The sequence below is a fragment of the Diuraphis noxia genome, unplaced genomic scaffold (genome assembly GCF_037042655.1).
Source record: "Diuraphis noxia isolate RWA-SAM2 unplaced genomic scaffold, SU_Dnox_SAM2 contig0001, whole genome shotgun sequence".
Classification (NCBI taxonomy): Eukaryota; Metazoa; Arthropoda; class Insecta; order Hemiptera; family Aphididae; genus Diuraphis; species Diuraphis noxia.
Window position 1 is genome coordinate 78,048,214 of NW_028301711.1, and position 10,893 is coordinate 78,059,106.

Genomic DNA, 10,893 nt, shown 5'->3' on the forward strand with positions numbered 1-10,893 from the left:
GTTCAATTACATATTGAAAGTGTTCTTTACTACTTATACTTACATTTCGTTGGTACTTAATTATTTGCAAATTTCCATTTAATACTTAAAAATTATAATAGCATTATAGTACCCATAAAAATAAAACTATTTTTGAAAATGATTTACATGTTAAATACGGAAGTATTACGACTTACGGATCCACAGACCACAATAATATATTCCACCTACAGTGTAACTGCTAACTCTATATATATATATATATATATATATATTATATATATATACCTATATATTTACTGTTTGATTTACTATACTTTATGATATAATTATTCATGTATAATAATATTAATAAAATTATAATAAATGAAAATTTATAAAATTGCAGAACCACTAAATTTATATAATATAATATATTGAATAGACAAAAAATGCATTCTTATATTGTATGAAATTATTAACATTGAACCAATAAAAATTAAAAAATTAACACTTTTTAGTATTAGTATAATGAAAATAATAATAAAAATTATAAATATATATATATATTTACTATTTGATTTATTATACTTTATGATATATCCATGTATAATAAATGTAAATAAGATTATAATAATTATATAATAAGTAGAAGTCGTTTGATGTTGAATGGAGCTTGGGCAAGGACATACTTAATTACTTCTTCCATTTCATTCTGAGTAACATTTTTAAACTTGGGTTGGTTTTTAACAGCATCTGATAAATAATTTTAATTACACTGAATTAAAACTATGTACAGCAATAATATTATAATATAAACATTTAACATATATTATTGTTATATTTGAGATAAAATTATATTCATCTTACCAAAAATAATAGGACAAATCATTTGGTCTGAAAATTTGGTTTTTCCTTTTTTACCAGAATATGAAAAAAATTTTAACAGTTCATCGGTAAAAAGTTTAGCCATTATTCTCTTAATCATCGCCTTAAAATGTTTTCCTCCTATATATGTTAGTTGATTTCTCTACAATACAAAAGAAAATATATAATATATACTACTAAATATTATTTAAATTATAAACGACATATTAAATAACATATATAGGCGGCCTAAGTTGTTATTATACTTACCACATTATTACAAAATATTTCATCTCCAGATAATTTCTGATTAAATGCATTTAAATCTGAGATATTGTTCAAAGGTAAACCAGGTATATCTTGTAAGTATGTATTTTTGTTATTATTAGCTGTTTGCAAGATATTACTGAGATTTTGAGTTTCCAAATTTTCTATTCGTTGACCTAATTCCATTTGGTTGCTTACAATTCTCCTCAGTTCATGTTTAATGAAGGATAATTTGTATAGGACTTCTTTTTGAAATTCTGTATCTGAAAAAAAAAATTTCAAAATTAAAGTTATTAATAATAAATCTTATTTATACATTATTTTACTATGTAAGAATGAGAAATGTCTTAGTTTTATTAACATTTAACTATAAATAAATTCTTAAATAATAATACATTTAGTATAATATTATAATAGTATTATTATATAGAATAACCAGGGTTTATCGGTGATGTATTTAAGTCCAATTCTCTTTTTCCATTTGTTATAATCAACTGTTTAGCAGTGGAGCTTTGTTTGTCTAGAATATATAAAATTATATTAAGCAATGATGGTTTTCAATTAAAGTATAAACATATAGAATACAATGTTTCCTATACACACCAAAGGTTCCCAAACTATTGTTTGGTTCATAGAATCTATAAAGAAAAATATTTGGTTTACGACTCCCAGGAAAGATATAAAATAAAAAGTTATATTTATAACTGTATTTAATTATTTAATCATTGAAACTATTATTCATATTTTATTATATAATAAAAATAATTTATTTGAATAGTGTGTTTGTATTAAAGTTTAAAATTATAATCAAATGCGCAATCTGTCTAAAAATTTATGTGTACACTGCATTTTTAGATAGTGCCTCACAGTTTATATATTATATATTATATATTATATATAATATATAATACAATAAATAAATAATGAAATTGTATTCTACATAATTATTATATGATACATACAAAATTATATGTATTGATAAAGTTAGAATAATAATGAATGAATTAAATTATTTTATAATATCTAACTTCATATCTATATTATATGTATAACACCTTAAAATAATTATATTATGATTTATGATACATAATTGTATATTTTAATCCAGCAAAAAAATTTTAATTCTACAATTTACATTAAAGATGATACTTAATTTTGTAGTTGTGGTGTGTGTAACGACTACGACCAACATCTAAAATTTAAAAATATTATTTTGTTTTTTAATTTTCAGTAATATGAATTCAAACAATAGACAATTTTTAAATTACCACATATCAGTTTATACAGCATAGAACTCTTAATTGCATATTTTTTTTCCACCGCATTTGATGGTTTCCTACCAGTGAAGGAAATTAATACACCAATGTTGTCACTGAATAAGTGATCTAAGGATGACTTCATAAATGTAGTGTCGTCTAACCCTCTAAAACTGCTGATCCTCTTTGCCTGTAATAATATGGTACTAGTTTAAAATTATTAACTGTGTTTATAATAAAACATTAATATTATGTTACGTGTCACTAACAATCAATATTATACAATTTTAATGATTAATATATAATTTAAGATTAAATTTGTTTTTGGTTGTTTTCTATGATTTCAAACTTTTGAGCCATTTGAACTTGAGATTTGATAAGAAACTTCAAAGCGCCTTCAATGTTGAATTGTTCATTAACTTTAAAGTAAATTTATTATTATTATAACAATTATAAATACTTATGTAAAAATATTACCCTTAATCGGAGTTTTGATACATCCTACTTCAACTGAATTTGTTGGACTTACAGCAACAACTGCTTGCTTGGCCATTTCCGAATATAATTTAAGTAACAAAATATTAAATATTTAGAATTAATATACTTTTATAGTAGTGTACTTAATTATTTTTCTTTGGAGTTTCATTGTGTTCCATGTCGTTTGGGAATAAATCAAAAGAAGTTGTTGATGTAGACGGACTAACATTAAACGTCACAATGCTATTTCCTTAAAAAAATTTGAATTAAATGAAATAAATTCTAAATATTATCAAGATTTAAATAAATAAAGTAATATTAACAATTAATTTTCTTAGTAGTTTTACCACGTGCAACTTATTATGGAAAAAATCAGTTGAGTTGGTTGATTCTGTTATAGGACTTATTTTTGATGAAGTAATTTGATTATCTGTTTCTTATAGGTATAAATGTAAAAAAATTGATTAATAGTTCAAAATTGTATTAAATTAAGTTTTACTAATTACTTTTGATTGGAGTATCATCATTATCACTGCTAAACAAAAGATCATTAGATGATTTAAATTGTTCGGAGTTATTCAGAGAAGTAAAGGCTACAACTTTATTAACATTTTTATTATTGCACCACTTTAGAGCTTTTTCATTTAAACCTGAAAATTATAACAAAATAATTCAGTGATAAATATATACATTTATACTTATAGTTGCAATATTAATACTATAACAAAAGCTCTAAAAAAATTTGCAAATTAATAGTTTTTATCATAATTTATTATAAATTAACATTATTTTTGTACTTATGCTTACTTTTAATGGGTTCCATAGACGATGATATGAGATTTGCACATGTATGATTTCCTATTAAAAAAAAAAAAAAACAATGTTATATTGATCATTGTATAATATAGGTGTTTCATAATTTTAGTAGACAATTTATAAAATAATTTAATATTATCCTCACTCATACATGTAGACTGTAGTCATGGATGACATTCATCAGATGTACATCACATTCAAACAACCCAGGGGCGTCCTTGTGGGGGGGGCGAAAGGGGCGATCGCCCCCCCCGTAAGGTGACTGACTTGCATAGTAATTATTAGTAAATTTTATAATTTATATTAAATTATTTGACATTTATATAATATGAAATTTCAGTAATTTCACAATATTATCTTGTTATCAAAACACGTATTCGCGATCATATAGTATCATACTAGTATCTATAGTAATATCTAATATCTATAATATCTAAAGTAGATTGACAGGTTTGGCGCTTTTACATATACATAGGCAGCTTCAATTAAGCGTTGACAAAATAATAGACCGCTTTGCTAAAAATAAAAGAATTTTAGATTTTGTTTTATAAACTACTTATATTTAACTATTAATCAATAAAATAAATTTGTATACTATGATGACTATGACAATTTGTTTTTAATATTGTAACATTTCAGTGACACAAATATTTTATAGATAGGAGACTATTATAGTTCTAAATTACAAAAGTTGAAAAAAAAATGGTTCATCACTCAGTATCTGAATCCCATATTCTCATGTAAATTAATATTTATTTTTTTATTATTTCGCCCCCCCCCCCCCCCCCATAGCCAAGGTCTGGAGACGCCCCTGAAACAACCTGTATAATTTTATCATAGATTTTTAAATAGTGTATTATAATTTATAACAAAATAAATAAACAAATCCATTGAATAAATTATAATAAAATAAGAGTGTTAATGTCAATTGATGACTTGAAATTTTTTGAATAAACTGTATGACAGCTAAAATGTTATTTCTAATTTAACTTAGAAAATCACAATGTCCTACCTTTTTTTATAAGAGGTTGTGTAAAACATTTTGGTGGTTTTGGAAGGTTAGGTAACTTAGGTCTATGTTTTTAACTGAAACAAATTATAGTATAGACACCGTGCAGGCCGACGCAAACGCTCTGGGTGGTCTACTGTCTAAGTTTTAGTGTATAGCGCCTAGAGTCTAGACGACCGGACAATATTATATTTAGAGACTTATACTTATTGTAATAGTGTGTACTGTGTAGATTATTCATATTATAAAAATAGTATAATACAGAATACCTGTAACCTATTACCAATTCCAAAAAATATTTAAAATATTAAATTGTTTTATAGAATTATTTGGTAAATAATAATATTCCAGTTGAATTCCAAAGGAAGCCGAGATCTCTTGATGAATATAAACACTGGAAAGCAGTTGAATTTAGAACATTTCTTCTTTATATTGGACCAATATTGTTCTTAAAAATAAAATATCAATGGACACATATCAACATTTCCTTACATTACATGTTGCCATAACAATATTGTGCAGCAGAGAAATTACTGAAGAAAATTTATTTTATGCCGAAAACCTGTTGAAACATTTTGTAACTACATTTAAAATAATGTATGGGGTTCATAACCTTAGTCACAATGTACGCGGATTAATTCATCTTGCCGAAGATTGTAGAATGTATGGTTCATTGGATACATTTTCAGCATTTCGCTTTGAAAATCATATATGCAGCAGCTACTAAAGCTTATAAGAACATATAGTTATCCAATACGGCAAGTAGTTAGAAGACTAAGTGAGATAGGTGACAAACCCACTCCAGAACTTGAAAAAGACATAGATGTAATTATGTGGTCCAGTGGCGTAGTTATGGGGGGGGGGATGATGGGGATAGATCCCCCACCAGAGCCTTTTTTTTTTTAAATGTTTAATGTATTGACATATAAAATATATATTATAATAATATAATAAAATATATTATAATTACGGATTTAATTCACCATGTCCTTATCTTGGCTCTCAAATTATATATTTCGTCTATCATATTATCATTCATGATACATTCATACAATCATACGTGAAACGCAATACCATAGATTAACCAAGTGTTTTTCCTACAAATTTCTATTTATAGACATCTGTGGTTTTTTCGATACGTAATAATTGTGATGATAAACTGATAACCACTGTCCACTGACTCGACAACCAACGACCGTTGTTTGATGTGACGATGTCTTTTACTACCCACGTAATATTATAGTTATTAGTTAATAGTTTTACATAGTTTTCTGTTTGTTTTTGTTGACGCCTCTGTGACTGTTTATGTTAAAATTTATATTACCATAACTGTTGCTACACGCCTACACATTTAGTATTTTAGTATGAATATCACTAATAAGCATGAGATTAACAAAAGAAAGAATAATATTCTTTCTTTTTTTGTAAAAAAATCAAAAGCTGACGAAGTAAACGAAGATGAGGTAAGATCAGTGTTACATTTAAAAATGAACTTTTAGTAATATTATTTATATAAGTTATAATTATATCAATTTGTTCTATTTAATTAAAAATATAAAACAAGAATAAGCCGAATGAGCCTTCAGTTAATAATGAATCAACTGAGTTAACTTCAATTGAGGATAGTGATGGTCGTGGTCTCCCATCTCAAGTTCCAATTAATGTAAGTACTTACTTTCTCTCATTTTGATCAAAATTATTGGTTCATACTAAAAATTTGCATGTATTTATGATTTTATATTTTTTATATTTTGGTTATCAACATTTCCACATAATGTATTGCGCTTGAGCTCGTTGTAAGCATATGTTTTAGAGTTTAGTTATTAATTTATTATACATTTTATAATATGCTTATTGCCTTATGTGTATTTATATAAAAGATTGAAGAACCCTTGAACATACAGCAATATCACAAAAATGATGTAGGTTTATTCATACAAAGAAATTCAATTTCTGATGAAGATAAACATCTTGTAAGAATAATAATTTTATATCAAAAATTCAAAATTGTATAACTACATAAACAAAAATTTATTTTAGATTCTAACTAACGTGTGGGTTCCTCCATCTAACTATAAATTTCCCATAAGTGAAAAAAACAAAAAACGTGGCTTGAGGTTTCAGTACAAGTGGCTTACAGAGTATAATTGGCTGTCATATTCTGAACTTAAAAATGGAGCTTTCTGCAAACATTGCGTAATTTTTGCTAAAACTGGTGGAATCAATAGTCAGCCATTAGGACAGCTTGTAATTAAAGCCTTAAATGAATGGAAAAATGCTAAGGAGGTAGTTGTAATATGCACTTATTGCATGCTTTTTTATTTATATGCCTTGGCGGTATATTGTACACCTAATATATTTATTATTGTTTATTTTCATTTCAGATTTTTCGTACCCATTCACAAAGGAGTTATCATCAATCTTCCATTTTGGATTCTGACAATTTTTTAAATATATATTCTCATAAAGAATTGTCAATAATTGATCGACTGGATTCCGAAAGGTATACAATGACATGAGTCATGTTAATTATTTATTATTTGTCAATATATATTTATGATATTTTTTTAAAATTCTAATAGAACAAAGCAAATTAAGTCAAATAGGAGCCGCCTTGTACCAATTATTGAATGTATAATATTGTGTGGTCGTCAAGAGCTAGCATTGCGTGGACATAATGATTCTGGGAGCATATATGATTAGTATTTGTTTTATACATTTATTTATTTCACCATAGCTTTTTGTATATAATATATTTGATATATTTTTGTATCACTTAAATGTAAGTCATTTATGTTACAGATTTTGATAATATAAATCAAGGCAATTTTAGAGCCATTTTAAAATACCGTGCTGATGGCGATGGCTATTTAAAAAGTATTTTACAGAAAGAAGGCAGAAATAAATTCATTTGTCCCCAAATTCAGAATGAAATAATTTCAGTGTGTGGTGATGTAATTTTGAAAAAGATTGTGAATCAAGTCAATGACTCAAAATGTTTTACTGTGTTGGCTGATGAAACCACTGATATATCAGTGGTTGAACAGTTAGCCTTGTGTGTTAGATATGTTGACAAAAATAAAAATGTGAATGAAGATTTTTTAAAATTTATTCCTGTTCAAAGCTTGACAGGCAAAAATTTAGCAGATTCTATATTGAATGGTAATTGAAAAAAATATGGCTTACATTTTTTAAAACAATTTATTTTGATATTTTAATTTGGTATAATAGGATTGATGAGTTGTGGGGTTGACTGCAACTATTTATATGGACAAGGTTACGATGGTGCAAGTAATATGGCAGGCCACATGCAAGGCGTTCAAGCCCACGTTAGAGCAATGTATCCTAAAGCATTGTACATACATTGTGCAGCTCATTCTTTAAACTTAGCTGTCTCAACTGCTAGTAATATTAAACCTATAAGGAATTGTTTGGGAATTATAGAGAAGTTGTACGTTTTTTTCAATACACCCAAACGTAACAATGTTCTGCTGTCTTGTATTGAAAATAGTGATACTGATATGAAAGTGAAAACTCTTAAACGTCTTTGTGCCACAAGATGGGTACAAAGATATGATGCGGTTCATGATTTTGTTGAGCTATTTGAGTTTGTCTTAGAAGCATTAGAGACAATTTCAGAGTGGAATGATTCATCAGGTTCTACTACAGATGCAAATTTACTACTTAAAGCTATGGATTCTGAGTTTATAGTGTCAGTCTATGTTGTTAAGGTATTTTTTTTTTTTATAAATATTGAAATTAAAACAAGTATCTATAGGTAAAAATTATGGAATTAAAAATGTAATTTCTTATGTATTTAGCTGTTGTTTTCATTTGGTCTTCCTTTATGTAAGCAATTGCAAAAAGAAAGGATTGATTTAAAGGAAGCAGTTGACCTGACAAAAGACATTGTTTCAGAATTGAAATCTATGAGAAGTGAATGTGATAACGAGTTCAACAAAATATTCCTACAAGCAAAGGTTAAAAAAATTACACAAATATATGTTAAGTATATACTAGTTATTTATATAAACATTTAAAAAAAAAAAATAGGCAATGGCTGTTAAAATGGATATTGAGTTGACAGTCAAACGGTTGAATAAAAGACAAACAAATCGAGCAAATCCATTGTCTGATCAACAAATGGATGCGGAAACTTACTACAAAATAACTGTTTTTATACCATATGTTGATTATTTCATAATTGAATTGGAAAATAGATTTTTGGCACACTCAGACATTTTCAAAGGTAGTTTAATAATATAATATTATTATTATATAGTAATATTAACAAATATTATTTATTAGTGTATTTGAAATTGTTTTACATTTTTAGGGTTTGAAAGTTTATTTTCTTCTAATACAATTTTGACTGAAGTTGAAGAAACTTCATTTAAGAAATTGGTTGAATTTTACCAACCAGATGTGGAAAACTTAGATATTTTACTGGTTGAGCTAAAGTTGTGGAGGCGCAAACTAAGCAGATCATCTTATACTGTATCAAAATCAGCTCTTAAAGCGCTTATTGAATGTGATGCTAATCTATTTCCTAATATATTTATATTAATCAAAATTTTATGTACATTGCCTGTATCCACTACAACACCTGAGCGGATGTTTTCATCCCTAAAAAGAATAAAAACATATTTAAGAAATACCATGTCTGAAGTAAGACTAAAAATCATTAACTTTTTATTCATTGTCATAAAACGATTGTCATTACATTTTCATAATAATTACTTAATAATCCTTATTTGTTATTAAACAGGATCGATTGAATGGATTAACTATGTTGGCTGTCCACAAAAACGTACACATTGACACAGAGGAGATAATAAACGAGTTAGCCAAAAAACCAAGGAAATTGGATTTTATTTTATAAATTATAAAATTTATGGAAATAAAATTTTTGTATTAATTTAACTGTGTATAGAATTATGTTTAAAAAAAAACCTGTTAGGGAGGTGTGGGGGACTTTGGCCTCCACTTCACGTTTATCCAATTAATTAAATATCCCCCCCCAGAACCAAATCATAACTACGCCACTGATGTGGTCACAACATAAGAATGAGCCAATGCTGTTTTCATGTCGTCCACCCCAATTAAAAAAAATAAAAATAAATGGTTTAACATTTACAGCCAATAGTTCAAAAGATTGGTGCTGCCATACAATATGTGATTCTTTTGTACTTATTGAAAATATTGCATATCAATCAAAACAACTAGTCATTATAGGAAAACTGCAGTTTTTGGTAAAATCAGAATTATATAAATATCCATGCAAATCTTCATACCTCAAAATTTATCAATTAAGTAATTTATCAGAGAATTTAAAATTTGAAAAGTTGAAACTATTGTAAACAAATATTTTGTGTATAAAAATTGAAAATGGAACATTTGCCGCCTTTCCTATGGTTCATAGTGAAATTAGTGAAAAACAAAATATTTAATATTTTAATGTAATCAAAACAATAATTTAATATATTATATTTGTAAATTTAATATTTGTATTTGTTTGTGTTAAATTTTTAAATAATCACGGCCACTGCTGTCTACTAGCTTTGATGATATTTTTTTACATTTATGTAATATTATATGACATATGTCATATAAAAATTAAATAGAGTAAAATTAGAGTTAAAACAAAATATTTGAATTACTTATAGTTACAAAAAAAAGTCACTAATATTGTATACAATTAACATTTAACACATATATTATATTATATAGACTTAATACAGTTAAAACTCTTATTAGAGAAGACACTCAAAAATCAGCTATATTATCATATTGTTATGTACGCATTAGCTATTAGTATATTGTATTAGCCTGTTGTATTAGAATATAAGAGTATATTATTGTAGTCTACGGGTAACGCCTAATGTGTGGGCGACTCCCGGAATATTGCGGCTACACGGCACCCGCTAGGGAACCGTAGAGTCAGTCGTCTTAGCTCTTTTAAACTTGTACGTCGTTCTAACCATCAATAATAAATTATACAGTGAATTATATATTTCGAATCACAATAAAATTATATTAGAATTTAAATCTTTAAAACTGTTTTGTTGTACTCTCTCCAAAAATCGAACCCTCACACTACCGAAAAAACAACGTTCATACGGAACAACCCGTACGAGCACAACAATAAAATAGATCTTAATATCATATTCAAATATGATAACTTTTATAAAACTTCAACAGTTTAACCCATTCCTATAAATTATAATCAATGCTAAAACCTTT

General features: G+C 26.4%; 3 protein-coding genes and 1 long non-coding RNA gene across 4 annotated transcripts; 2 read left to right on the forward strand and 2 right to left on the reverse strand.

The window, feature by feature from the left end:
• Window positions 1–595: 595 nt before the first annotated feature.
• LOC149061864 (uncharacterized) lies at window positions 596–1,862 on the reverse strand. The gene is made up of 4 exons (XM_089215131.1): window positions 1,529–1,862; window positions 1,096–1,355; window positions 829–988; window positions 596–714 (listed from the first exon to the last, which is right to left on the reverse strand). The coding sequence occupies exons 2-4, from the start codon at window positions 1,276–1,278 to the stop codon at window positions 596–598; spliced, it is 462 nt and encodes a 153-aa protein (XP_089071257.1). The 5' UTR covers window positions 1,279–1,355; window positions 1,529–1,862.
• A 284-nt stretch (window positions 1,863–2,146) lies between these two features.
• Window positions 2,147–2,550, reverse strand: LOC149061865 (uncharacterized). Its single transcript, XR_016189943.1, has 2 exons — window positions 2,361–2,550; window positions 2,147–2,284 (listed from the first exon to the last, which is right to left on the reverse strand). It is a non-coding gene; the product is annotated as an uncharacterized LOC149061865 (long non-coding RNA).
• Window positions 2,551–5,973: 3,423 nt separating this feature from the next.
• On the forward strand, window positions 5,974–7,370 carry LOC149061866 (uncharacterized). The gene is made up of 6 exons (XM_089218101.1): window positions 5,974–6,113; window positions 6,215–6,313; window positions 6,531–6,623; window positions 6,691–6,936; window positions 7,035–7,153; window positions 7,233–7,370. The coding sequence occupies exons 1-6, from the start codon at window positions 6,015–6,017 to the stop codon at window positions 7,351–7,353; spliced, it is 777 nt and encodes a 258-aa protein (XP_089074227.1). The 5' UTR covers window positions 5,974–6,014; the 3' UTR covers window positions 7,354–7,370.
• Window positions 7,371–7,677: 307 nt separating this feature from the next.
• Window positions 7,678–9,573, forward strand: LOC149061867 (52 kDa repressor of the inhibitor of the protein kinase-like). The gene is made up of 6 exons (XM_089218100.1): window positions 7,678–7,812; window positions 7,882–8,381; window positions 8,472–8,630; window positions 8,704–8,899; window positions 8,987–9,318; window positions 9,419–9,573. The coding sequence occupies exons 2-6, from the start codon at window positions 7,887–7,889 to the stop codon at window positions 9,530–9,532; spliced, it is 1,296 nt and encodes a 431-aa protein (XP_089074226.1). The 5' UTR covers window positions 7,678–7,812; window positions 7,882–7,886; the 3' UTR covers window positions 9,533–9,573.
• Window positions 9,574–10,893: the final 1,320 nt, after the last annotated feature.

Coding starts and splice junctions, on each gene's coding strand:
- LOC149061867 (XM_089218100.1), top strand. CDS start 7,887: ATGAGTTGTGGGGTTGACTGCAACTATTTATATGGACAAGGTTACGAT. Junction 8,631..8,703: donor AAATATTCCTACAAGCAAAG/GTTAAAAAAATT, acceptor AAAAAAAAATAG/GCAATGGCTGTTAAAATGGA. Junction 9,319..9,418: donor TAAGAAATACCATGTCTGAA/GTAAGACTAAAA, acceptor GTTATTAAACAG/GATCGATTGAATGGATTAAC.
- LOC149061864 (XM_089215131.1), bottom strand. CDS start 1,278: ATGGAATTAGGTCAACGAATAGAAAATTTGGAAACTCAAAATCTCAGT. Junction 989..1,095: donor AAATATTTTGTAATAATGTG/GTAAGTATAATA, acceptor TTTGTATTGTAG/AGAAATCAACTAACATATAT. Junction 715..828: donor GATTTGTCCTATTATTTTTG/GTAAGATGAATA, acceptor ATTATTTATCAG/ATGCTGTTAAAAACCAACCC.
- LOC149061866 (XM_089218101.1), top strand. CDS start 6,015: ATGAATATCACTAATAAGCATGAGATTAACAAAAGAAAGAATAATATT. Junction 6,114..6,214: donor ACGAAGTAAACGAAGATGAG/GTAAGATCAGTG, acceptor ATATAAAACAAG/AATAAGCCGAATGAGCCTTC. Junction 6,937..7,034: donor AATGGAAAAATGCTAAGGAG/GTAGTTGTAATA, acceptor TTTTCATTTCAG/ATTTTTCGTACCCATTCACA.